The sequence below is a fragment of the Dryobates pubescens genome, chromosome 29 (assembly GCF_014839835.1).
Source record: "Dryobates pubescens isolate bDryPub1 chromosome 29, bDryPub1.pri, whole genome shotgun sequence".
In the NCBI taxonomy this organism is placed as follows: Eukaryota; Metazoa; Chordata; class Aves; order Piciformes; family Picidae; genus Dryobates; species Dryobates pubescens.
The window spans coordinates 12,263,448-12,288,181 of record NC_071640.1 but is presented as its reverse complement, the minus strand read 5'-3'; the positions used below and the strand labels follow the sequence as shown (position 1 = coordinate 12,288,181).

General features: G+C 63.8%; 3 protein-coding genes across 3 annotated transcripts; 2 read left to right on the top strand and 1 right to left on the bottom strand.

Annotated features, from left to right (window-relative positions):
- The first annotated feature begins 1,941 nt into the window (after positions 1-1,941).
- ALAD (aminolevulinate dehydratase) lies at positions 1,942-8,978 on the top strand. Its single transcript, XM_054174566.1, has 11 exons — positions 1,942-2,082; positions 2,244-2,294; positions 3,355-3,451; positions 3,784-3,919; positions 5,010-5,093; positions 5,837-5,925; positions 6,681-6,736; positions 7,382-7,469; positions 8,388-8,474; positions 8,655-8,784; positions 8,893-8,978. Exons 1-11 carry the CDS (start codon positions 1,970-1,972, stop codon positions 8,976-8,978), a joined length of 1,017 nt encoding a protein of 338 aa, XP_054030541.1. The 5' UTR covers positions 1,942-1,969.
- Positions 8,979-9,624: 646 nt separating this feature from the next.
- Positions 9,625-10,647, top strand: HDHD3 (haloacid dehalogenase like hydrolase domain containing 3). Its single transcript, XM_054174535.1, has one exon. The coding sequence runs from the start codon at positions 9,759-9,761 to the stop codon at positions 10,473-10,475; it is 717 nt and encodes a 238-aa protein (XP_054030510.1). The 5' UTR covers positions 9,625-9,758; the 3' UTR covers positions 10,476-10,647.
- A 1,298-nt stretch (positions 10,648-11,945) lies between these two features.
- BSPRY (B-box and SPRY domain containing) lies at positions 11,946-24,679 on the bottom strand. The gene is made up of 6 exons (XM_054174565.1): positions 24,575-24,679; positions 23,500-23,598; positions 22,423-22,653; positions 20,028-20,053; positions 18,243-18,367; positions 11,946-12,472 (listed from the first exon to the last, which is right to left on the bottom strand). The coding sequence occupies exons 1-6, from the start codon at positions 24,635-24,637 to the stop codon at positions 11,946-11,948; spliced, it is 1,071 nt and encodes a 356-aa protein (XP_054030540.1). The 5' UTR covers positions 24,638-24,679.
- Between the last annotated feature and the right edge of the window lie 55 nt (positions 24,680-24,734).

The window sequence follows — 24,734 nt, the reverse complement described above, 5'->3', positions numbered from 1 at the left end:
TGCTGTGCTCTGCTCAGCCCTCCCTGCAGTGCTGGGGCAGCTCTGGAGCCCTCAGCACAGCACAGCCAGGGACCTGTTGGAGCAGGGCCAGAGGAGGCCACAGCAGTGCTGGCAGGGCTGGAAGCCCTCTGCTGGGAGGCCAGGCTGAGAGAGTTGGGGTTGGGCAGCCTGGAGAGAGGAGAAGGCTGCAGGGAGACCTTCTGGTGGCCTTGCAGTGCTTCAAGGGCTGAGCAGAGAGCTGGGGACAGAGTTTTTCTCAGGGCCTGTTGTGAGAGGCCAAGGGGGGATGGTTTGACCTAAAAGAGGAAGATTGAGACTGGAGAGAAGGAAGGAATGTTTGCCACTGAGGGTGCTGAGAGCCTGGCCCAGGCTGCCCAGAGAGGTGGAGCTGCCCCACCCCTGGCACCATCCCAGGTGAGGATGTTTGGGGCTCTGAGCAGCCTGATGTGTGAAGGGTGCCCTTGCCCATGGCAGGGACTTGGAGCTAGATGATCTTCAAGGTCTCTTCCAAGCCAAACCATTCTGTGGTTAAGCAATTTCAGGTGGTTTAATCTGTCCCCCCCTGGCTGGCAGAGAGCTGCTGGAGCAGAGGTGGCCTCAGGGGGCTGCTTGTGTTGCAGCCTGGGAGCCTGGTGCTACACTGGGGGCTGTCATTTGTGCACTGGGAGGTGGTGTGGGGAGGAGGTGGCATCCCCCCTGTTGGTGGAGGGCTGTGCTCTGTGTGCACCCAGCAGGCTGGGCTGGGGCTGGCTGGGCCGGGGCTGGCTGGGCCGGGGTTGGCTGGGCCGGGGCTGGCTGGGCCGGGGCTGGGGCTGGCTGGGCCGGGGTTGGCTGGGCCGGGGCTGGCTGGGCCGGGGTTGGCTGGGCCGGGGCTGGCTGGGCCGGGGCTGGCTGGCCTGGGGTTGGCTGGGCCGGGGCTGGCTGGGCCGGGGCTGGGGCTGGCTGGGCCGGGGCTGGGGCTGGCTGGGCCGGGGCTGGGGCTGGCTGGGCCGGGGCTGGGGCTGGCTGGGCCGGGGCTGGCTGGCCTGGGGCTGGCTGGGCCGGGGCTGGCTGGCCTGGGGCTGGCTGGGCCGGGGCTGGCTGGCCTGGGGCTGGCTGGGCCGGGGCTGGCTGGGCCGGGGCTGGGGCTGGCTGGGCCGGGGCTGGGGCTGGCTGGGCCGGGGCTGGCTGGCCTGGGGCTGGCTGGCCTGGGGCTGGCTGGGCCGGGGCTGGCTGGGCCGAGGCTGGCTGGGCCGGGGCTGGCTGGCCTGGGGCTGGCTGGCCTGGGGCTGGCTGGGCCGGGGCTGGCTGGGCCGAGGCTGGCTGGGCCGGGGTTGGGTGGGCCGGGGCTGGGCCGGGGCTGGCTGGGCCGGGGCTGGCTGGGCCAGGGCTGGCTGGGCTGGGGCTGGGGCTGGCTGGGCCGGGGCTGGCTGGGCCAGGGCTGGCTGGGCCGGGGCTGGGCCGGGGCTGGCTGGGCCGGGGCTGGGCCGGGGCTGGCTGGGCCGGGGCTGGGCCGGGGCTGGCTGGGCCGGGGCTGGCTGGGCCAGGGCTGGCTGGGCTGGGGCTGGGGCTGGCTGGGCCGGGGCTGGCTGGGCCAGGGCTGGCTGGGCTGGGGCTGGGGCTGGCTGGGCCGGGGCTGGCTGGGCCGGGGCCGGGGCTGGCTGGGCCGGGGCTGGCTGGGCCGGGGTTGGCTGGGCCGGGGCTGGGGCTGGCTGGGCCGGGGTTGGCTGGGCCGGGGTTGGCTGGGCCGGGGCTGGCTGGGCCGGGGCCGGGGCTGGCTGGGCTGGGGCTGGCTGGGCCGGGGCTGGCTGGGCCGGGGCTGGCTGGGCCACAGCTTGTGCTCCCCACATGTGCCTGGGGCAGGACAGGGGCAGCCCTGCAGTGGCAGCCTGGAACTCAGCCCCTCCTGGCCTGGGCCAGTGGCAGCAGCTAACCAGGACTCCTTTGGTGTTCCAGATCTCCTTCCACAGGCTGCTGGTGAAGGCCCAAGATGCAGGCAGCCTCCATCCTTCACAGTGGCTACTTCCACCCCGTGCTGCGCTCCTGGCAGTGCACCACGACTGCCTTCGATGCCTCCAACCTCATCTACCCCATTTTCGTCACGTGAGTGAGCCCTGCCTCCCTGGCTCAGGGCTGGGCCAGGCTCAGACTGCCTGGCTTAGGCACTCCCCAAGCTCTTGGGCAGGTTCTGCATGCCTCTGGGCAAGCCTCAGATGGGAGCTTCCTTCTCACACCTCACGCCTCTGTCCCATCCACCCCTACAGCGACAGCCCTGATGCAGTGGAGCCTATCCCCAGCCTCCCTGGACAAGCCAGGTAAGAGCCCAGCCCCACCAGGCTCTGTGCCAGTCACTGCCATGCCCCAGGCCTGGTGAATGGCCTGAGATGAGCCTGAGCCAGGGGTGATGCTTCCAGCCCTCTGCAGTCCCTGCCCTGGGGATCCCCTGGCACTGGGCAGCACAGGAGCACTCAGCCACTAAGGGAGTGGAGGGCATCCCCCTGGGAATGCTGGGAGCATACCAGTGCTGGCAGGGATAGTGCCAGGGCCTCAGGATGGCCCAGAGCTCTCACACATGTGGGCTGGGCTGGGCACACAGCAGCTGGAAGCAAATGGAGTTTCCAGCAGCCAGGAAAACTCTGCCAGGCTGTGGGCTCCTGTCCTGCCTTGGACTTGCTGGGCTGGCAGCTCCCTGCTGCTGCTGCTCCATCAGCAGGGCTGTGCTCAGAGCAGCCCCAGAGGGTGGTCCTGTGGGGGAGGTGAGCCTGGATCTGCAACAAGGACAAGAGATAAGGGCTGCAAGGGCAGGGCACCCAGAGTGGCCATGCTGGGTGGATAAGGCTCCTGTAGTCCCAGATAAGCTGCTGGATTGTTCCTTCCAGTGCTCAGGCAGCACCCCCCTGGGGCTCCAGCTACTGCCTGGTGGGGATGCTGGATCACTCCAGTCACAGCTCCCAGGGCACAGGGCAGCTCCCAGGGCACAGAGCAGCTCCCAGGGCCCAGAGCAGCTCCCAGGGCACAAAGCAGCTCCCAGAGCAGCTCCCAGAGCACAGAGCAGCTCCCAGAGCAGCTCCCAGGGCCCAGAGCAGCTCCCAGGGCCCAGAGCAGCTCCCAGGGCCCAGAGCAGCTCCCAGAGCAGCTCCCAAGGCACAGAGCAGCTCCCAGAGCAGCTCCCAGGGCACAGAGCAGCTCCCAGAGCAGCTCCCAAGGCACAGAGCAGCTCCCAGAGCAGCTCCCAGGGCACAGAACAGCTCCCAGAGCAGCTCCCAGGGCACAGAGCAGCTCCCAGAGCAGCTCCCAGGGCACAGAGCAGCTCAGCCCAGGGAGCAGCTCTGCAGGGCTGGGTGCCTGGCAGCTCTCTCCCTTTGCTCTTCTCAGGTATGGAGTCAACAGGCTGGAGGAGATGCTGAGTCCCCTGGTCGGGGATGGCCTGAAGTGTGTGCTCATCTTCGGGGTGCCCAGCAAGGTCCCCAAGGTCAGTGTGCGTGGTGCTGGCAAGGGGCTGGGGGAGAGCAGTGTGGGGGCAGGGGGGGCTGCTGGTCAAGGAGGAGCAACTCAGGGTCCCAGCAGAGCAGGCCAGGGCTGAGGGGCTGCGGTGGCACCCAGAAGGCTCCTGGAGCCCTCGCAGGAGGCCTGCACTCAGTGCCGAGAGGCAGCAGTGCCCTCCCTGTGCCGCCGCTGGTGGCCGCCGCGGGGCCCCGGCGCTCGGGAAGGCTCTCCCGGCGCGGAGCCTCCTCCTGGGCAGCGCCGCGGCCGAGAGGCGCCGCGGGGGAGGCTCTGCCTGCCCACGCTGCTCCCTTCGCACAGGATGAGAGAGGCTCTGCTGCTGATGCAGAGGACTCCCCTGCCATCCAGGCCGTCAGGAAGATCTGCTCCACCTTCCCGGAGCTGCTCATCGCCTGTGATGTCTGCCTGTGCCCCTACACCTCCCACGGCCACTGCGGTGAGCACAGCCTGGGCTGCGCCTCAGCCCCTGCCCTGCCAGCCCCCTGCCCTGCCAGCCCCCCAGCCCCCCAGGCCCTGCCAGCCCCCCAGCCTCCCCAGCCCCCCCAGGCCTGCCAGCCCCCCCAGCCCTGCCAGCCCTGCCAGCCCCCCCAGCCCCCCAGGCCCTGCCAGCCCCCCAGCCCTGCCAGCCCCCCCCTGCCCTGCCAGCCCCCCAGCCCTGCCAGCCCCCCAGGCCCTGCCAGCCCTGCCAGCCCCCCCAGCCCTGCCAGCCCCCCCGGCCCTGCCAGCTGCTGCTGAGGGGCTCCAGGTGCTGGGGGGCTGGCTCCAGGTGCTGCTGAGGGGCTCCAGGAGCTGGGGGGGCTGGCTCCAGGTGCTGCTGAGGGACTCTAGGTGCTGCTGGGGCTGGCTCCAGGTGCTGCTGAGGGGCTCCAGGTGCTGGGGGGGGGGCTGGCTCCAGGTGCTGGGGGGGGTCTGGCCAGCTCCTGTCCAAAGGCTTAGTTCCCCAGGGCTGGTGCAGTTGGGCCTGGAAGAGCTCTCCTGGGTCTTGACAGCAAGGTGTGAGGCACAGGTGGTTAAGGACCCACTCCCTGCTCATCTGAGTCTGTCTGAGTGCTCATCTGTGTCCTCCAGCCCTGCCTCCCCTTCCTGGGAGCTGCCACCTCTTGTGTGCCCTCCCTGGGGGGCTGTGTCGCTGCTCTCCTGGTCCTCACTCATCTCTCTTCACAAGTCCCCACATCCTGCAAGGAGGATGGAGAGAGGCTGCTCCCAGGGGCCTGCAGGGACAGGACCAGGGGCTTCAAACTAGAGCAGAGCAGGTTGAGCTTGGGTGGTAGGAACAAGCTCTGCCCCAGGAGGGCAGTGGAACACTGTGACAGGGTGCCCAGGGGAGCAGCTGGGGCCCCATCCCTGGGGACACTGAAGGTGAGGCTCAGGAGTGCCCTGGAGGATGCCCCTGCTGCCTGGGCGGCCTCTGGAGCTCCCTCCCAGCCCTTCCGTGGCTCTGTGCTCCCCACTGGGGCTCTGAGCATCTCTGCAGGGGTGCAGGCAGCCAGCCCCCAGCCCTGGCCTCACCCAGGGCTCTCTCCCAGGCATCCTGAGGGCAGATGGCAGCATCCAGAACGAGCTCAGCTGCCAGCGGCTGGCAGAGGTGGCCCTGGCCTACGCCCGAGCAGGTGAGCAGACTGCTGGCACCAGTGCCCACGGCTCAGCCTTGGCCCTCTGGCTCCCAGCGGGCACAGAGGAGCCTGGGCCTGGCCCCACCCTGGGGGGGAAGTGCCCCTGTGCTCCCCAGGCTGGCACACAGAGCTGCCAGGCCTGGGCCACCTCCTGCTGCGGGCAGAGCCACAGCCTGGGGCAGTGCCTGGCACCAGTGCTGTCTCCCTGGGGCAGTGCCTGGCACACTGGTGTCCCCCTGGGGCAGTGCCTGGCACCCCTGGTGCCTCCCTGCCTGGGCAGTGCCTGGCACCAGTGCTGTCTCCCTGGGGCAGTGCCTGGCACACTGGTGTCTCCCTCCCTGGGGCAGTGCCTGGCACCCCTGGTGCCTCCCTACCTGGGCAGTGCCTGGCACCAGTGCTGTCTCCCTGGGGCAGTGCCTGGCACCCCTGGTGCCTCCCTGGGGCAGTGCCTGGCACCCCTGGTGTCTCCCTGGGGCAGTGCCTGGCACCAGTGCTGTCTCCCTGCCTGGGCAGTGCCTGGCAGCCCTGGTGCCTCCCTGGGGCAGTGCCTGGCACCCCTGGTGCCTCCCTGCCTGGGCAGTGCCTGGCAGCCCTGGTGCCTCCCTGGGGCAATGCCTGGCACCCCTGGTGTCTCCCTGCCTGGGGCAGTGCCTGGCACCCCTGGTGCCTCCCTGGGGCAGTGCCTGGCACCCCTGGTGCCTCCCTGGGGCAGTGCCAGGCACCAGTGCCATCTCCTGCAGGCTGCCACGTCGTTGCCCCCTCGGACATGATGGACGGCCGCATCGCTGCCATCAGGAGGGCTCTGGCCTCCAGTGACCTGGGCAACAAGGTGAGCTGGGGGTGCCAGAGGTGCCAGTGCAGCACCCAGCACCTGCACAAAGCCTCTCCTGGCCCAGAGGGAGGCACTGCCCTGCCCCAGTGCTCACAGGAAGGGAACCTCCTTGGCTGGACTGCAGCCCAGCGAGCTGCCAGGCCTCTGGCACAGGAAGGAGTCCAAGGTGCTACTGCTCTGTGCTGCTGAGGCCTCACCAGTGCCCATCCTGGGCTCCCAGCTCAAGGAGGACAAAGAGCTACTGGAGAAGAGTCCAGCACAGGGCCAGGGAGGTGCTGAGGGCACTGGAACAGCTCTCAGGAGAGGCTGAGGGCTGGGGCTGCTTAGCCTGGAGGCTGAGGACCTTCTCAGTGCTTACAGATAGCTAAGGGTGGGTGGCAGGATGAGGCCAGCCTCCTCTCAGTGGTCCCCAGAGACAGGACAAGAGGCCATGGGCATGAACTGGAACACAGAAAGTGCCTTCTAAGCATGAGGAGAAACTTCTTCACTGTGAGGGTGGCAGGGCCCTGGAGCAGGCTGCCCAGAGAGGTGCTGCAGTCTCTGGAGACTTTCAGGGCCCTCCTGGACACCTTCCTGGGTGCCCTGCACTGGGTGCCCCTGCTCTGGCAGGGTGGTTGGCCTGGGTGATCTCTGGAGGGCCCTTCCAGCCCCTGCCACTCTGTGAAGACAGCCAGGGGAGGGAATGGCTCCTGCCCTGCTGCCAGGGTGCAGCACCCAGCTTGTGGCACTCACAGCTCTGCTCTCCTCTGCAGGTCTCAGTGATGAGCTACAGTGCCAAGTTTGCTTCCTGCTTCTATGGGCCCTTCAGGTGGGTGTCCCTCAGCCAGGAGGGTCCCCAGCCAGGGCTGGGCTGCCCAGGACATGTTCCCCCATGACAGTCACTTGAGAGCAGAGCCTGGGCCACAGCTGAAGCCATGCTGATGGCTTTGGGTGCTCCCCTCCTACTTCCCAAGGCACAAAGGAGACCTGCACCTTGCTCAGGAGAGGCTGGCTGGTGGGAAGATCAGCTTGGGTGATCCTCTGTCCCACCCCCTCACCCCTCTGCCCTGGGTGCTGGCAGCAAGGCCAGCAGAGGAGGGGAGTTGCAAGAGCCAGTCTTGCCCCAAAGGGAACCCACGGGTGGAAGGCTCAGCACAGTCAGCTGGTGAAGGCCTCATCCCAAGGACATCTTGACCCCAACAGGGTGTCCCTGAGGGACCTGCCTCAGAGAAGAGGGAAAGGAGACTGGCATGATTCTCCCCTAGCCCCTGGGGAGGGCAGTGGGTGTTGGAAGGAGAGCTCCCAGGGACGGCCTGGGCCTGACAGACCTCCCAGAGCGATCCTGAGGCAGCTCAGGAGATTCCCTTTTCCCCAGCCCTGGTGGCTCAGGTGCCTGCCCTCACATTTGTGAAGCTGCACAAGGTGAGAGCCATCCTGGTCCTCACGGCCTGCCCTCTGCCTTGCCCACCCCCAGGGATGCTGCTCAGTCCAAGCCTGCCTTCGGAGACCGGCGATGCTACCAGCTGCCCCCCGGCGCCAGGGGCCTGGCCCTGCGGGCTGTGGTGAGCCAGGCACAGAGCCAGGGGAGGGGGGGGCTGTGCCTCTGGGGCCTGGGAGACCATCACATGGTGCCCAGGGGACAAACAGTCACGGCCAGGGTGCAGCACTTTGGGGGGAGCAAGGTGTGGGGGGTCCAAGGAGGGAAGGAGGCACATCAGCCAGAATGGTCCAGGGTCGTCTTTGTGAGTGTCAAGAGGCTGGGGCCAGACTCCTCTCAGTGCTGCCCAGGGACAAGGGGCACTGGGCACAAACTGGAACCCAGGAGGTTACATCTCAACAGGAGAGAAAACATCTTTCCTGTGAGGCTGCTGGAGGCCTGGAGCAGAGAGGTTGTGGAGTCTCCTGCTCTGGAGAGCTTCCAACTCCCCCTGGCCACTGTGCTCCTGGGCAAGCTGCCCTGGGTGCCCTGCTGGAGCAGGGGGGGTTGGGCTGGATGAGCTCCAGAGGTCCCTCCCAACCCCACCATGCTGGCATCCTGATTCCCTCTCCACAAGCAAAAGAGGAGACCCAGCAGCCTGCCAGAGAGCTGCTCCCCAGTGTGGGCCTAAGGACACTGTGCTGGAACCTGTGCTGACCTCATACCCTGCTGGGGCTTAGGGCATCAGGTCCAAGGACCTCCAGCCCTCAGCTTTCCCCAGGGCACTTTGTGCCTGGTGTGGGGAGTGTTGGCTCTCCTCCATCACAGCCCCATCGGCTTCTGTGGCCTCTAGTTCACCAAAGCCTCCTGTGATCCCTCCTGGGAAAACCAGCCATCAATCCAAACCTTCTGGGCAAACCTAACCTTAGCCTTGCTGGGAAAGGCTCCTTGTGCCCTGAGCCCTGGGGGCTGTGTGTGTTGCCTGGGCAAACCTAACCATAGCCTTGCTGGGAAGGGTTCCTTGTGCCCTGAGCCCTGGGGGCTGTGTGTGTTGCCCTGGCAGGACCGGGACGTGCAGGAGGGAGCAGACATGCTGATGGTGAAGCCGGGGATGCCCTACCTGGACCTCGTGAGGGACGTCAAGGCCCGAGTAAGCTCGTTGTGTGCCAGCAAAGGCACGGGGGGCGCCAGGGGGTGGCCAGCTCGGGTACTGGAAGCGGAGGCTCTGCGATTCGCTTTCACGTGTGCCGTGGGCACTGCGGGGGGTACTGGAGTGTGGGGTCAGCGGGAGGGGGGGACCCCCCCGGCTGACCTGCGGCGCTGCCCGCAGCACCCCACGCACCCGCTGGCCGTGTACCACGTCTCGGGGGAGTTCGCCATGCTGTGGCACGGGGCCCAGGCCGGGGCCTTCAGCCTGGAGACCGCAGTCAGGGAGGCGATGACGGCCTTCAGGCGCGCAGGTGAGGCGGCGGGCCCGGGGCCTGCGGCGGGCCCGGGGCCTGCTCCGTCCCCGCGACCCTGCCCCCCTGTCCCCGCCATGGCGGCTACAGCGGCTCCTCTCTCCGCAGGGGCAGACATCATCATCACCTACTTCACGCCGCAGCTCCTGCGCTGGCTCCGGCAGGAGGCGGCGGCGGCGGCGGGGCGGGCCTGAGGGCGGGACTTCCGCTTGGGGCGGGGCTTCCTGTGCTGGGGCGGGGCTTCCGGCGGCGAGGGCGGGGCGGCCGGGGAGCGGCGCAGGTGGGTGCGGGCGGGGGGGACCCTGAGACCGCGCGTCCCTGCCCTGGGGCACCGGGACCTCTGCGTGCCCCGCTGTGCCCCGCTGTGCCCCGCGGTCACCCCCGTGCACACCCCCCCCGTGCACACCCCCAGCACCGCGGGGACAGCCCCGGCTGTGCCCTGTACCCCTCCTCAGCACCGCGGGGACAGCCCCGGCTGTGCCCCCCGATCACCCCCGTGCACACCCACCCCGGGCACCCCTCCCCGGGCATCCCCTCAGCACTGCGGGACAACCCTGGTTGTGCCCTGTACATCCCCCCCAGCACCGCGGGCGCACACCCAACCCCCCCCGCCCCCCGCACCACTCCCCCCCCATCGTTCCAAACACCCCAGGCGCAGCCCCACGTGTGCCCTGTACACCCACCCCACACGCTGGGTACACCCCTGTGTGCCCCCCATCGCCAGGCTGCCCCAGCCTGGTTGACACTTCCCCACGGGTCTCAGCGCAGGGCCTGCCCTTCCTCACCGTTTCTGTATCCTAGAGGGGGCCTGAGGCCCCCCGAAGGACATCGAAACCAGGGGGGGTGACACGGGCACAGGGCCAGCGCCCGCCCCGCTCCGACCGCCCCGCTGAGCCGCGCAGGCTCCGTGCCGAGCCCTGGGCTCTCCCCTGCCTTCCTTGTAGGTTCCCCTCAGCCCGAGCCGTGCTGCAGCCATGCTTAGGCTCCGCTTGCTAACGTGGGACGTGAAGGACACCCTGCTGCGGCTGCGGCAGCCGCTGGGGGAGAGCTACGCGGCCGAGGCCCGGGCTCACGGCGTGCCGGTGCAGCCGGAGGCGCTCGCTCGGGCGTTCCGGGAGGCGTACGGGGAGCAGAGCCGCCGCTTCCCCAACTACGGCCGGGGCCAGGGCCTCAGCTCCCGGCAGTGGTGGGTCGACGTCGTGAAGCAGACCTTCAGGCTCTCGGGTGTGCAGGAAGAGAAAGTGCTGACGCTGATGGCAGAGAAGCTCTACCAGGACTACTGCGGCGCCGGCAACTGGGAGCTGCTGCCCGGCGCCAGCGAGACCCTGAGGCAGTGCCGCCAGCGCGGCTTCCGCATGGGGGTCGTCTCCAACTTCGACCAGAGGCTGGAAGCCATCCTCTGCCAGTGCAACCTGCGGCACCACTTCGACTTTGTCCTCAGCTCCGAGGCCGCGGGCTTTGCCAAGCCGGACGGGAGGATCTTCCAGCAGGCCCTGCGCCTCGGCGGGGTGCCCCCGGGGCAGGCGGCTCACGTCGGGGATGACTACAGCCGGGATTACCAGGCAGCCCGCGCCGTGGGCATGCACAGCTTCCTGCTCCGCGCTGCCTGCCAGGGCGAGCAGCCGGAGGTGCCCCCCGAGCACGTCCTGCCCACGCTCAGCCACCTCCTGGCTCTCATTGAGAAGGGATAGCTGCGTGCTGGAGGAGGAGCAGCCCTGCTGCTGAGCCCTGCGCTGGTCCTGGGGGGGATCCCTTGCTGCTGACAGGGCAGGGAAAGGCAGCTGGAGCCTGTGGAACTGTGCTGCCGCCGCAGCAGGAGGCTGGTGATGCAATAAAATGTATCAGCCCTCGGCAGCACTGCTGATGTTCAGAGCTCTCAGAAGAGGGTCACTGGTGGTGTCTTCCCCTAATGGAACAGGGGGCTGGGTCAAGCTGTGCTCCAGAAGGCTCATTCTGGCAGGAGGGCTGGGGTTTAGCCCTCAGGAAGCAGCTCTGCCGTGCCCCTGTGCAAGCCCCTCAGCAAGGCTGGGGTTGGTTCTCTGCAAGGGAGGATCTGCTCGTGGAGAGCACTCAGGAGAGCTGCACCCAGGCCCTGCACACCCTGCTGTACCCCAGGTTTGTCACCTCAGCAGCATTCCCTTCTCCAGCTGTGGCAGGAGGCAGCTGTAGGCCTCCTCCTGCAGGCAAACTGGTCTGGAACTGGGCAATTCCACTTAACAAATTGCTAATTAAGAAACTTTACTTATTTGAGTATTATGAAATAAAGACAGGTTTTCAACAGCTGCCCTTCTCCTGGCTTAGCTTCAGTCCACACCACCCCTCCTTCCTCCCTGCTCCCAGTGTTTCTGCCATAGAACCATTCAGGCTGGAGAAGACCTTTCAGATCAAGTCCAGCCCCTAACCCAGCACCACCATGGCCCTCAGCACCACATCTGCACAGCTTTGCCACCCTTCCAGGGATGGAGACTCCACCACTGCCCTGGGCCAGGCTGTGACAACCCTTTTGGGGAAGAAACTGTTCCTCACGTCCAACCTAAACCTCCCCTGGGGCAATCTGAGACATTTCCATGTTGCACTCAAACCCTCCCCACTGCCACCACCACCTTTGGCAGAGCAAAGAGCAGCTCAGGTTGGTTTCTTTCTGCTGCTTCTTGCTTCTTACTCCTCTTCACATCAGCCACTCCATTGTCAGCAGCCCCTCAGGGGTGCCTCTGCCCTGCTGTGGGCTCCCCATGAGCAGCAGCCCCCTGACACTATCCCTGCTCTGGCCTAGCAAAGCTCTTCCCCCAAGTGTCTCTCCAGCTGTGTCCCAGTGATGCCCCTTTCCCTGTGCCTCCTCCCTGCCATTTCTCCCAGCACCTCTCAGTATTTCTCCAGCTTCCTAATGCCCACTGGAAAGCAGCCACTGGTCAGGGGGGGTGGAATTAAATGGTTCACCCAGGAGCAGCTGGCAGAGGCAGGTGTGAGCCCCAGCCTTTGCCCCAGCAGACACGGGGTGGGTGTAGCCTCCAGGAGAGGATAGCTGCTGCAGGAGCCATGAAGAGCAGAGGTAGTCTGAGGGCAGGTCTCGTCTGGCACGCCGCAGAGCAGCAGCCCCAGGGCCCCTGCCCCGCGCAGGCACCGCGCAGAGGGTGCAGTCACTGCGCGCAGTCAGGCTGCGCTCACGGCGCCAGCGAGAGGCTCTGGTGGGCCACGGCGAAGGCAGGGTAGAGAGGCTGCGAGAAGGCCTCCCTGTGGGAGAAGAGGATGGTGCAGGACTCTGGGTCATAGAAGAGCAGCTCTCCTCCTGCCAAGTCCAGCAGCACCCCGATCTCGGCCGGAGCCTTGAGCAGCTCCAGCGGCTGCGGGCGCCCGGCGTGCAGGAACCTGAACTCTCTGTCGTAGCGCGAGAGGACCCAGGAGGCGGCGTTGAAGCCCAGGCGAGCCTCGTTGGCGGAGCCCTTGCGTGGCAGGGAGCTGTAGCACACCCCCAGCTTGTAGGCACAGCTCTTCCCCACCTTGACCCTCCAGGAGCAGACCCCCGAGCTGAAAGCTGCGGTAGCCAAGGCGTTGGGCCAGTGGTCGAAGCGCTGGGGGCAGCCCGAGTCCACCTTGCCTTTCCTGGGGCTGAAGGTCAGGGTCTTCTTGTCCTCTGACAGGCTGAGGTGGGGGCTGACAGTTTGCTCATCGATGTGGATCTCCTGGGAGCCTGCCAGGGAAGCCACACGGTGAGCCCTGCTGGCACCTGAAGATGCCGCGGCCGTCGCAACCACCCCCTCCTCGCACTGCTCCTGCTGACCCCTCTGCTCCCCTGGGGCTTGGGCTCAGGCTGCCTGGCGGCACAGCAGCTCCCCACGGCCTCACACAACTCTCCAGCCTCACACTGCAAGTTCTGTGCTGCTCCTCTTACACTCCACAAAACAGAACTTGGCAGGTTTGGTTCTGCCCCTCTGCTGAGACCTCCCTGCAGTGCTGGGGTCAGCTCCGGGGTCCTCAGCACAGCACAGCCAGGGACCTGCTGCAGCAGGGCCAGAGGAGGCCACAGCAGTGCTGTCAGCCCTCTGCTGGGAGACCAGGCTGAGAGAGTTGGGGTTGGGCAGCCTGGAGAAGAGAAGGCTCCAAGGGAGACCTTCTGGTGGCCTTGCAGTGCCTAAAGGGACTGAGCAGAAAGATGAGGAGGGACTTCATCAGGGAGTGTAGTGATAGAAAGAGGGGTGATGGTTCCAGACTGAAAGAGGGAGATTTAGGTTAGATAACAGCAAGAAAATTCTTCACTGTGAGGGTGCTGAGACCCTGGCCCAGGTTCCCCAGAGAGGAGGTGGCTGCCCCAGCCCTGGGAACATTGCAGGTCAGGTTGGGTGGGACTTTGAGCAACCTGCTCCAGTGAAAGGTGTCACTGCTGGGGGGTTACAAGGTTCCTTCCAACCCCAACCAGCCTTTGATTCTATGATCCCACTTTAAGGAGAGACACAAACTTTAGCCCCTGTCCCTCTCTGTGGCTGAGCAGGACCTGACTTCTCCTCCCCCAGCCTGGCAAGGACACAGGGCTGTCTGCAGAAAACCTGCCCAGCAGGTAATGCTGGAATGAGGAGGAAGGAGAGGCCTGGCCAGGGGAAATCCCTGCCCTCCTGTAAAGCCCAAGTCATTCATGGACCCACCCTGACCTCCTCTGGAGCAGCAGCAGGTGGTGGCAGCAGGCATCAGAGGTGAGCATGGCTGTGATTTGGTTGCCTGGCAGTTGAGGAACTGCCCTTGTGCCACAGCCCAGGCTCAGCAAGCTGCAGCCAGGGTGAGAGCCAGGCTGCCTGGAGCATGTCTGCACCCACTGCTGCACCTCAGAGCCAACAGCTGGCAGCACCCAGCACCCCTCAGCCTGCTCTGGCTGAGTGCCCCCACTGTGAGACCCCCAGCTGCAGACTGGGTGCAGTGCTGGGTGACTGCAGAGGTGCTTCCCTCCCTCAGGGAATGCCCTCAGCAGAGGGGGTTTGATGCCCAGCTGACTCACCTGCCCCTGGGGACCCCAAGGTTTCTGCCTGAGGGTACCCCTGCTTGCCCTGCCTTCCTCCACCCTCCCTTCATTCATTTTAGGTCTTAAGCCCCATGGAAATAAGGCTGGAGCTGGTGTGAGTCATTTGCTCTCCCAGCCCTGCCCCCAGCAAGAGCTCTCCTGCATCATGCCTGCTCCAGCCCTTTCACAGAGCCATTGATAGGATCCCAGGTTGGAAGGGACCTCAAGGACCATCTGGGCCAACCTCTCTTGGCCAAAGCACAACCCACACAAGCTGGCCCAGCCCTGGCCTTAACAGTGTCCAATGCTGAGGCCTCCACCACTGCCCTGGGGAGATTATCCCAGTGGCTACTGGTCCTGAGAGGTTTTCCCCCCGTGTCCAGCGGGGATCTCCCCAGCAGTAACTGCTCCCCATCACCTCCTCTCTTTTCCACCTTCTTTGTAGCCACCCTTCAGATACTTGAACATGGTAATAAGGTCTCCCCTGAGCCTTCTTTTCTCCAGGCTGAACCAACCCTCAACCTTTCCTCACATGGCAGATTCCCAGTCCTTGACTCCTCTTGCTGGCCCTTGGAATCACGGAATCAATAAGGTTGGAAAAGACCTCAGAGATCATCCAGTCCAACCTCTCACCCAGCACCATCTGATCAACTCAACCATGGCACCAAGTGCCTCAGCCATCCCCTCTTCAACACCTCCAGGGAACAGCTCTGTGGTTCCACAGGCCCATGTCCAACCCTCCTGGAGCCCTCTTTGCTCTGGATGCAGCTGCTCCATGCTGCTTCCCTGGGCAGCACAGCATCACTTGAGACCTTGGGAAACATCTAACTTGTTCTGACAGCCCTGAGCCTCAACAGAATACAATAGAATAGGATAGAATAGAATAGAATAGAAACCAGGTTGGAAGAGACCTCAGAGATCATCCAGTCCAACCTATCACCCAGCACCATCTGATCAGCTCAACCATGGCACCAAGTGCCTCAGCCAGGCTCTTCCTAAATACCTCCAGGGATGGGGACTCCACCACCTCCCTGGGCAGCACATTGCCATGGCCAGTCTCTCTTGCTGGGAAGAACTTTCTCCTCACCTCCATCCCAAACCTCCCCTGGCACAGCCCAAGACTGTGTCCTCTTGTTCTGGTGCTGCTTGCCTGGGAGAAGAGACCAACCCCCACCTGGCTCCAACCTCCCTTCAGGGAGCTGGAGAGAGCAAGAAGGTCTCCCCTGAGCCTCCTCTTCTGCAGGCTAAGCAACCCCAGCTCCCTCAGCCTCTCCTCACAGGGCTGTGCCCCAGCCCTTCTCTGGACACTTCCCAGCCTGTCCCCACCTCTTTAGTACAGCAGGCACCAAACTGAACCCAGTATTCCAAAGGTGGCCTGGCCAGCTCTGAGTGGAGTGGGCTAATGGCAGGGAGTGGGGATTTACCTTTGCTCAGCACCAAGCCATTACCCTGCAGCCTCCCAGGCAGGAGAGCCAGCCAGGCTGCACTGCCAGTTTGCAGAGCAGGGAAGCACCACACAGCCCTGCACGCTGGGTGGAAGATCTTGTGGGCAACAGTGAGCAGGGAGAGGAGCTGAAGACAGCATCCCCTGGCAGGTGAAGCCAAGAACCTCACTTGTTTGATGAGTTATTCCAGTGAGCAGCAGCCAAGCACCTTGCAGCCTGCCTGCCCACCACCCTGTGCCCTCCACAAGGGCTCCACCACTGTACCTGCCCACAGTCTCTGTCTGGAGGTTGCCTTTCCAGGAAGTCAAAGGCTGCTCTGAATTCACAGAAAAGGGAGCAGGGCAAGGCTGCATCTTCCTCTGACAGAGCAAGGGCACTAAGCCTCATCTTGTGCAACACAGCTGACCTAGGGATGCACAAGGAAGTACCACCCCAGGGTGAAGGGTCTGGAGAGGAGCTGCTGAGGGAGCTGGGGCTGTTCAGCCTGGAGAAAAGGAGGCTGAGGAAAGACCTTCTTGGCTCTCCACAGCTCCCTGAAAGGAGGCTGCAGCCAGGTGGGGGTTGGTCTCTTCTCCCAAGTGACAGGCAGCAGGGCAAGAAGAAATGGCCTCAAGTTGTGCCAGAGGAGGTTTAAATTGGAGATGTGGAAAAAATCCTGTCCCAGAAGGGTTGCCAAGGCCTGGCCCAGGCTGCCCAGGGCAGTGGTGGAGTCCCCATCCCTGCAGCAGTGCCAAAGCTGTGTAGCTGTGGTGCTGAGGGCCATGGCTGGGTGGTGAGCTGGCAGTGCTGGGCTCATGGCTGGACTCAAGGATCTGAAAAGCCTCTTCCAACCAAACCAGTTCTGTGATTCAAGGTTCTGATTTCAGGGAGGGGAGGTGCTGGCAGAGAACTAAAGCACCTCAGCAGATTCCCCCCTCCCCCAGCCACCACTGCATCTGCCCTCTGGACACTGCTGAGCCATGCCAGCAGGGAGTCACCCCCAAATCTCCTCTCTGTGTACAGCACCCACCACAGCGCTCTTGCCCCTTCAGGAGCAGGAGGGGTGTGAGGAGGTGAGTTACCACAGCTGCCACCTCTGCCCAGCACAGCTGTGCACCTCTGACTACTTTACAAGCCCCAAGTTCCCATTTCCAAGCTCACACAAATTAGATCACATCCTTCACAGCTACATTCAGACACTGAGGTGGAATCCAGACCCAGCCTGCTCCCTGGGGCAGCAGGTCACTTCCCAGCCATCTGGGCCAGCTTCAGCCTGTGTCAGCCCTGCAGAGGGTCCTCCACCAGGTCTCCATCCAGTGTCACCTCCCAGCAGGACCAACACAGATGGCTGGGACCCCAGATCCCTCCCAGAATGGTGCCAGGAGATTTGCATCATGATGGACATAGACTTGAACATAGGAAGTTGCATCTAAACATCAGAGGAACTTCTCTGAGGGTGGCAGAGCCCTGGAGCAGGCTGCCCAGAGAGGTTGTGGAGTCTCCATCTCTGGAGACTTCCAAGCCCCACCTGGGTGTGCTCCTGTGAGACCTGCCCTGGGTGACCCTGCTCTGGCAGGGGGGTTGGACTCCATGGTCTCCAGAGGTCCTTTCCAACCCCTAACATCCTGTGAGGCTTGGTCTAAAGAAGCAGCTGCCAGCCCCAAACACAACCCATGCAGAAGCCTGGCTGCCAAGGGAAGACACCAAAGGAAGGGTGCTTGGCTTTGAGGGGGGAATGGAGGTGCTTTCACCTGCTGCTTCCCAAGATGTTGCAAACCATCAGGGCCAGGAATGTTCGTTGCAAGCAAACAAACCAGCCTGCTGCCTGCTCAACTGCCTCTGGGAGGAGGGACCACCAAGTGAAGCACAACATCACTGCACCTTAAGGAAAGCTGGTGCCATGGCAGTGGATATTCAACCTCTAAGGCTAGGCCTGGCTGAACAAGGGACAGGGACCTGGCAGGGATCCTCAGCATGCAGAAAGGATGTGTGAAATGTAACCACACCAAAAACACAACCCACCAAACCAGAGTGTGAGAGCAGCACCAGCAGCCTTGCAGTAGTGACATGTGGCAAGGACATCAGCACAACAGAGACTCTTTGGATTGTTTCAGTTGGAAAAGCTCTCTGAGACCACCCAGTCCAACCACCAACCCAGCCCAACCATGGCCACCAGACCATGGCCCCAAGTGCCATGGCCACAGGTTTCTTGAACACCTCCAGGCATGGGAAAGATTGGAAAGGACCTTTCAGAGCATCAAGCCCAACCCTTAGCACTGCCAGGGCACCACCAAACCATGGCCCTCAGCACCACATCTACACAGCTTTGGAATCCCTCCAGGGATGGGGACTCCAACACCTCCCTGGGCAGCCTCTGCCTATCCCTGAACACTCTTGCAGCAAACAATTTTTTCCTAATATCCAACCCAAACCTCCCCTGGTGCAACTTGAGGCCCTGTGCTCATTCTGTGACCTGAGACTAGGAGCATAGCCCAACCCCCTCCTCACTGCAGCCTCCTCTCAGGGAGCTGCAGAGGGCAATGAGGTCTCCCTCAGCCTCCTCTTCTCCAGGCTGAACACCCCCAGCTCCCTCAGCTGCTCCTCCCCAGCCCTGTTCTCCAGACCCTTCCCCAGCTTTGTTGCCCTTCCTCTGGACCTGCTCCAGCCCTCAATGTCCTTCTTGGAGCGAGGGGCCCAAAACTGAAGCCAGGATTTGAGGTGTGGCCTCAGCAGTGCTGAGCGCAAGGGCAGCATCACTGCCCTTCTCCTGCTGATCCTGGCCAGGACAGCTGATGAGACACAATCTTTTCCAGCCCCTGTTCTCCTCTTAGGCACAGGCAGTAACTTCAAGCCCTGTGCCCCCTCTCTCAACCCTCCCACAGCTTCTGCTGCCCGCAGGCTGAGGGGCTGGGAGAGCAGGGGAGGATGCCCCAGGTCCTGGGCAGGACGCAGCAGGGGGACGTTTCTTTGGGCTCAGCACGGGTGAGCAAGCAGGAATGGCCTGCAGGAATCCATGCAGGCAGGCAGGGTGAGGGCTGAGCACTGACCTGTGCCACAGCAGAGCACAGCAGAGGCCCAGAGCCGATGCAGCAGCGGACTCTGGACGCAGCTCCGGTTAAAGTTTAACCTGGGCGACTCCTGCGGCTCCAGGATCCCCTCGGCCACCTCTGTCCTAGCAAAGGAACAGGAGAGCTGTTTCAAAACACAGGGGTCTGTTGGCAGTGCTGGGAGGTGTTTAAGCACTGGGAAGCAAGACAGAAACATGAGCTGTGGCCAGAGGAGGGCTTGCTGCAGAGAAACTGCACCGGCTGGGACCGAACAAACTCTCCCCACGAGCGACGCCTTCGGCTGGCTCTGAGGCAGCCTCCTGTGGAAGGGCCTCAGTGCAAAGCACAGCACCAGCAGCCTGAGCCAGCAGCTCCTCACTGGGCAGCCTCAGATTAAACACAGCTGAGAGTGCCCAGAGGGACAAGAGCAGCACAGTGAGCAGGCTGCAGGGACATAGAATGGCAGGGGTTGGAAGGGACCTGTGGAGATCAGCCAGTCCCGAGCAGGGTCACCCAGGGCAGGTCACACAGGGACACATCCAGACAGGTTTTGAAAGTCTCCACAGAAGGAGACTCCACAACCTCTCTGGGCAGCCTGCTCCAGGCCTCCAGCACCCTCACACCAAAGAAGTTTCTCCTCATGCTGAGGTGGAGTTGGACTAGATGACCTTTCGAGGTCCCTTCCAACCCCTAACATTCTGTGTGTGATCCTCTGTGCATGAACTTTGTGTCCATTGTCCCTTGTCCTACCAGTGGGCACCACCCAAAGGAGCCTGGCACCTTCAACCTGGCACCCACCCTTCAGGTATTTACAGACATTGATCAGATCCCCTCTCAGCCTTCTCCTCCCCAGACTAAACAGCCCCAGGGCCCTCAGCAGCGATGTTCCAGTCCCTTCATCATCCTCATGGCTCTCTGTTGGAGTCTCTCCAGCAGATGCCTGTCTCTCCTGAATTGGGGAGCCCAAAAATCATCAGCCCAAGTCAAAGCAAAGGTGGATGCAACAGGACAGCAAGCTGGGGCTCTGGGCTCCACACAGCACAGCAGATGCAGGATCTGCTGGGTTCCTGTGTGTGCAGCTCACGGCTGGGAGCAAAGGCTCCTGCTGCTGTGCTGTGGCTCATTTCTCACTTCCTACAGGAAAAACACTCCTGGAAGTCTGGGCAGCAGAGCCAGTGCTAACTAGTCAGTGCTAAGTACAGCCCTGCAGCAGCCAGGGCAATGAAGGCCTGCAGAAATGCAGCCCCCGAGGTGCCCTCTCAGGGCAGGGCAGCCCAGCGCCACCGAGAACGGCTGCCAGGATGCCTGCAGCTGGCTCTCCCCATGTGCAGTGCCTCTGTCAGCAGGAGTGTGGGCTGCACCACCCCCTAGGCATGGAGCACCCAGCTTCCCAGGTGGACAATCCTACCTCCTTGCCATCAGGCCAGGGACAGGCTTGCTCCATCTCCCAGGAGCCCTGTGGAGCTTCTTAAGGAGCTGGAGAAGGTTGGTAAGCAAGAGCCAGAGCACCTGGCAGTGCCTCCAGGAAGACATTGCCCATGGAGCATTTCTAGGTGCCAAGACTTCCCCATCTTGAGCTGCAGCACAGCAGGTGAAGCAGAGGCAGGAGGCCAGGCTGGCATCTCTGTGCCCTGCCCTTGTCCCCAGCCCAAGCAGTGTGAGGAGGCAAGAGGAGGTGTCAGTGCTGGCCGAGCCAAGGCGTGCTGCTCACAGCAGGAGCCACAGAGGGGGCAGGCAAGCTGGGAGCAGGGCTCAGGGGAGGGACAGCAGCAGCCAGGTACTAACCTCTCGAAGATCTCTTGTTCTGCACTCTGGGGACAAGGAGAGAGAGAGTCATCACCATGGCAGTCCCCCCAGACAACACCCCAAACACAGGCTGGGGCACAGCCACCCTGGCACCCAGGGAGCCATGCTCCTCCTGACCCACAGCAGCCACTCTGCACCCCAGCACTGGCCCTGGGGAGCAGCAGGGTTGTCCCACATCCATTTTCCTCAGCTGCAGCACTTCAAACTCCCCAGCTCAGAACAGGAGTGGGAATGGCTCAGGGCCATGCATCTTCTGCATCTAACCGAGGGTAATGCCTGCTGTGCCAGCAGGACCAGGTGACTGGGTGACAAAGGGCTTGAGAAGGGCAGGGGAGCATCAGAACAGAGTTTGTCACCACTGCTGTCTGTGGAAGCTGTGTGAGAGCAGAGTCCCCAGGCACAGCTGGACCACCTGGCACAAGGGAAATGGGGGAGAGCTCAGGCAGGTGGAAGGTCTTGGACTCATAAAGAGCCAGCTCTGATATCCACCAGCCTGTCTGCACCCTGCCTTGCCCAGAGTGTGGCAATCCCAGCCCTGAGGCCCCCCTCATCACCCTCCCTGTTAGGACACCCTGCAAGGACACCTGGTGCCTGCAGCAAAGCCCCAAGGCCTTCAGCAAATGGTGAGGCTGCAGAGAACCTAAGCCAGGAGTCAGAAACCCTCCTGATCAGACCCACCTGCTTTTGTACCCAGTGGCCATGTGTGTCCTCAAGGGACAGCACAGCTAGTGAAGTGGCAGAACCCCAGACTGCTGCATGTTGCAGGGACACTAAGGGTCATCCAGTCCAACCCCTGCAGTCAGCAGGGACAGCTGCAACTAGAGCAGGTTGCTCAGAGTCTCAACCAACCTCCCCTGCAATGGCTCCAGCCATGGGGCAGCTCCACCTCTCTGGGCAGCCTGGGCCAGGCTCTCAGCACCCTCAGTGTCAAACATTCCTTCCTTCTCTCCAGTCTCAATCTCCCTTTTTTAGGTCAAACCATCCCCCCTTGGCCTCTCACAACAGGCCCTGAGAAAAACTCTGTCCCCAGCTTTCTGCTCAGCCCTTGAGGCACTGCAAGGCCACCAGAAGGTCTCCCTGGAGCCTTATCTCCTCCAGGCTGCCCAACCCCAACTCTCTCAGCCTGGCCTCCCAGCAGAGGGCTTCCAGCCCTGCCAGCACTGCTGTGGCCTCCTCTGGCCCTGCTCCAGCAGGTCCCTGGCTGTGCTGAGGGCTCCAGAGCTGCCCCAGCACTGCAGGGAGGTCTCAGCAGAGCACAGCAGAGGGGCAGAATCCCCTCCCTGCCCCTGCTGCCCACCCTGCTGGGGCTCAGCCCAGGCCAGGCTGGGGCTGGGCTGGCAGTACTGGGGGGTGGCTCCTGTCCAGCTCTGCACCCCCAGCACCCCCAGGGCCTTCCCCACAGGGCTGCTCTCCAGCCCTTCACTCCCAGCCTGGATTGATACTGGGGACTGCCCCAGGCCAGGGTCAATTTGATCCCTGCCCACTGAGGAGCTGCAGGGTGCACACTCTCCTGTGACATTACAGACACACACCAACACCCAGCCCCAGGTGTCAGAACATGATCCCCATCTCCCCTCCACTACATGGCAAAAGGCAAAACTTGGGCTCTCACTGTCCTCTGCCACAGGCACCTGATGCACCTTGCTTTCTAACCTCTGCCCTCCACAGACAGGCCACAGCCTGGCCAGCTAAGGTGCTGGGGCAGGATGGAAGCTGTTCCCCCTGAAGGAACAGAGCTCCACCTCCTGTCCATGGCATCAGTTCTGTTCTCCAGCAGAGCTGCTGCCACACTCTTCACAAAGCTGCCTGTGGCAAGCAGAGGCCAGGAGCGAGGTGAGGCAATGCCCAGCTGCCTGTGTCTGCAGTGGGTCAGCTGAGACAATGTAATAGGCAGGGCAGGAACAAAGGGAAGGGCAGCAGGGGCTGCTCTGTGCAGTCAACACCCCCCACAGAGCTGTGAGGGAACTCTGAGAAGAGCTGCAGGTGCTCCTGAGGGTCACGCAGAGAAACACCAGGGGAATGGTGGCCCAGCTGCCTGCAGCAAGAGCAGCTCTCAACCTGCAGCTGTTCTGAGCCAACAGCTTCAAGGCAAGAGCTTGGGGAACTGAACCTGGGTGGTTCTGAAGCCCACTGCAAGCTAAAGCAGAAGCAGGCAGAGAGGATGCTCCAGGCACCACCGATGAACCATGAGGCTGCTCGGGACCCGGTGGAGGAGGTTCCTTGAGCCAGACTTGCAAACACAGGTCCTGTCCAGCTCTGCCTCCTGGCTGTCAGCACAGCAAGCTGTCAACCTCCAAATGTAAGCCCCCCTTAATGTTCATGACCAAGCACCCAGGCCACTCCTGGGTCCCTCACCACAAGGAGCAGTACTCACCAGCAAGTCCTGGTCATCCAGGTTGGTGATCGTGTCCACCAGGTAGGTGCGGAGGGCAGCCAGCTTCTGCAGAGCCTCGTTCCAGTGCACCACCTGGGTCAGGATGCTCTGGTGTGCACGCTCCTCCTCGGCCTGCACCTGCTCCAGCAGCCTCTGCTCCTCGCTCTCACACACCCTCCCCACGAACAGCAGCCTCTGGAGCACCAGCTCCCGCGCCGCGCCGGCGGAGCCCTGCCGGAGCCAGGAGAGAGCAGCTCAGCCTGACGCGGCACGGCCGCCGCGGCCGCAGGCCCCCCGGGGGCTCCGGGATCGCTGAGCCACACTCACCAGCACCATGCAGGCAGAGGCAAACAGCATCAGCACTCTCACACCTGCCTTCTTCCCCCTGGCCTAACCCTGCTACCTAAGTGAGAGCTGTGAGGGAGCAGCGTCCCATCCCTCAGCAGGTCTGCCTGGAGCCACTGTCAGCAAGGCACAGAGCCACCATGAGAGCTGTCTCTGGTGACAGGGAGGCACAAATTAAACCAGGATTCATTAATCACAGAAGCACAGAACTGTCAGGGCTGGAAGAGACCTCAAGGCTCAGCCAGTTCCAACCCCCCTGCCATGGCCAGGGACACCTCACACCGCAGCAGGTTCCTCACAGCCACCTCCAGCCTGGCTGCAAACACCTCCAGGCAGGAGGCTTCCACCACCTCCCTGGGCAGCCTGTGCCAGGCTCTCACCACCCTCCTGGGGAACAACTTCTTCCTCACATCCAATCTCAATCTCCCCATTCCTAGCTTTGCTCTATGCCCCCCACTCCTATCCCTCCCTGACACCCTCAGAAGTCCCTCCCCAGCTTTCTTGTAGCCCCCTTAAGACTGGTCCTAGAGGGATGTTTGAGGGCTCTACAGCAACACCAAGGGCTTTGTTGGGGTACATTTTTTAGGCAGACCAGCAGACAAGCTGTGGAGTAGGAGGGGAACAAGCCCTGCGTACCAGGGAGCCCCACAAGAGCTCAGCACCTCTGCCGGGAGAGCACGGGGGCAGACGGGGCCAGCAGGCGCCGGGCCGGGCGCAGGGGCCGGGACTCACCAGGACGCCCTGGTCCTTGGCAGGCAGGACCTGCTCCACGTGCCGGGCGATGGCTGCGCTCTGCAGCTGCAGCCGCTCGCAGCGGTCCACGATCCTGTTCTGCAATGCAGAGAGCCCGGGCCTCAGCGGGGCGAGGCTGACCTCGAGGCTCCTGCTCAGCCAGCCCCCACCCCACGGGATCCTTGTGCAGCCCCTTCCCCACAGGGGAACCCTCACGCAGCCCCTCCATGGCCCCCACACGGCCCCACACCCTGGCAGGCTCCCCATGGAGAGCCTCCTTCCCCACGCAGGACCCCTCCTGTGGCCCCACATCCCACCATGGGCCGCCGCACCCAGCCGGGTCCCCCATAATGTGCCTCCTTCCCCATGGGGGACCCCTTATGTGGCCCTACAAGCTGCCAAGAGCCCCACAAGAGTCTCTGTTCCCACGGGAGCCCACTCACACGGCCCCACACCGCGAGAGGACCCCACACCCTGCCAGCACCTCATGGAGAGCCTCTTGCCCCATGGGGTCTCCTCAAGTGGCCTTAGGTCCTAACAGAGCCCCCACATGTCCCCACAACCTTCCAAGAGCCCCCCAGAATCCCCCCATTCCTACAGGGGACCCTTCAGATGGCCTCACACCTCAACAGGACCCCCACACCTCAACAGGACCCCACACAGCCCCACATCCTACCAGGAGCCCCACGGAGAGCCCCATGCCCAGGGAGGACCCTCCCCGTGACCCCCCCCGCCCAAGGAAGGCGCCGCACGGCCACATGCCCTGCCACGTTCCCCGTGGAGAGCCCTCTCCCCACGGGGCAGCTCCCCGCAGCCTGCCAGCAGCCCCACAGAGAGCCCCACGCCCAGGGAGGATCCCGCATGTCCCCCCGCACACCCCAACAGGGACCCCAGCCGCTCCACACTCCCCCACCCCCCCAGCGCCTCCCAGCCCCGCCGCAGGCCGCCCCACGCTCCCCGGGCTGCCCTCGGTCCCCGGGGAAGGGCCCGGCCAGAGCCTCGGACTCGGCCGGAGCCCGATCCCGATCCCGATCCCGATCCCGAGCCCGACCCCGAGCCCCCCGCCGCCGCTCACCCGCAGCTCTGCCGCCCGCTCCGGCAGCTCCCTGGGCCGCTGCCCCCCGCCCCGCTGTGCCATGCTGGGCGCCGGCACCTGCCGTGGGGGCGGCCCCGCCCGGGCCGCGCGCCCCGCCCCGCCCAGGCCCCGCCCAGGCCCCGCCCCGGCCCCCGGCACT

What these genes read in the sequence shown, in the direction of transcription:
- ALAD (XM_054174566.1), top strand. Translation starts at nt 1,970, where the DNA reads ATGCAGGCAGCCTCCATCCTTCACAGTGGCTACTTCCACCCCGTGCTG. An exon ending in TGCCCAGCAAGGTCCCCAAG is followed by an intron (nt 3,452 to 3,783) that starts GTCAGTGTGCGT and finishes CCCTTCGCACAG; the next exon opens with GATGAGAGAGGCTCTGCTGC. An exon ending in CCTGGCCTACGCCCGAGCAG is followed by an intron (nt 5,094 to 5,836) that starts GTGAGCAGACTG and finishes CATCTCCTGCAG; the next exon opens with GCTGCCACGTCGTTGCCCCC.
- HDHD3 (XM_054174535.1), top strand. Translation starts at nt 9,759, where the DNA reads ATGCTTAGGCTCCGCTTGCTAACGTGGGACGTGAAGGACACCCTGCTG.
- BSPRY (XM_054174565.1), bottom strand. Translation starts at nt 24,637, where the DNA reads ATGGCACAGCGGGGCGGGGGGCAGCGGCCCAGGGAGCTGCCGGAGCGG. An exon ending in TGGATGACCAGGACTTGCTG is followed by an intron (nt 20,054 to 22,422) that starts GTGAGTACTGCT and finishes CCTTGTCCCCAG; the next exon opens with AGTGCAGAACAAGAGATCTT. An exon ending in GAACAAGAGATCTTCGAGAG is followed by an intron (nt 18,368 to 20,027) that starts GTTAGTACCTGG and finishes TTCCTTTGCTAG; the next exon opens with GACAGAGGTGGCCGAGGGGA.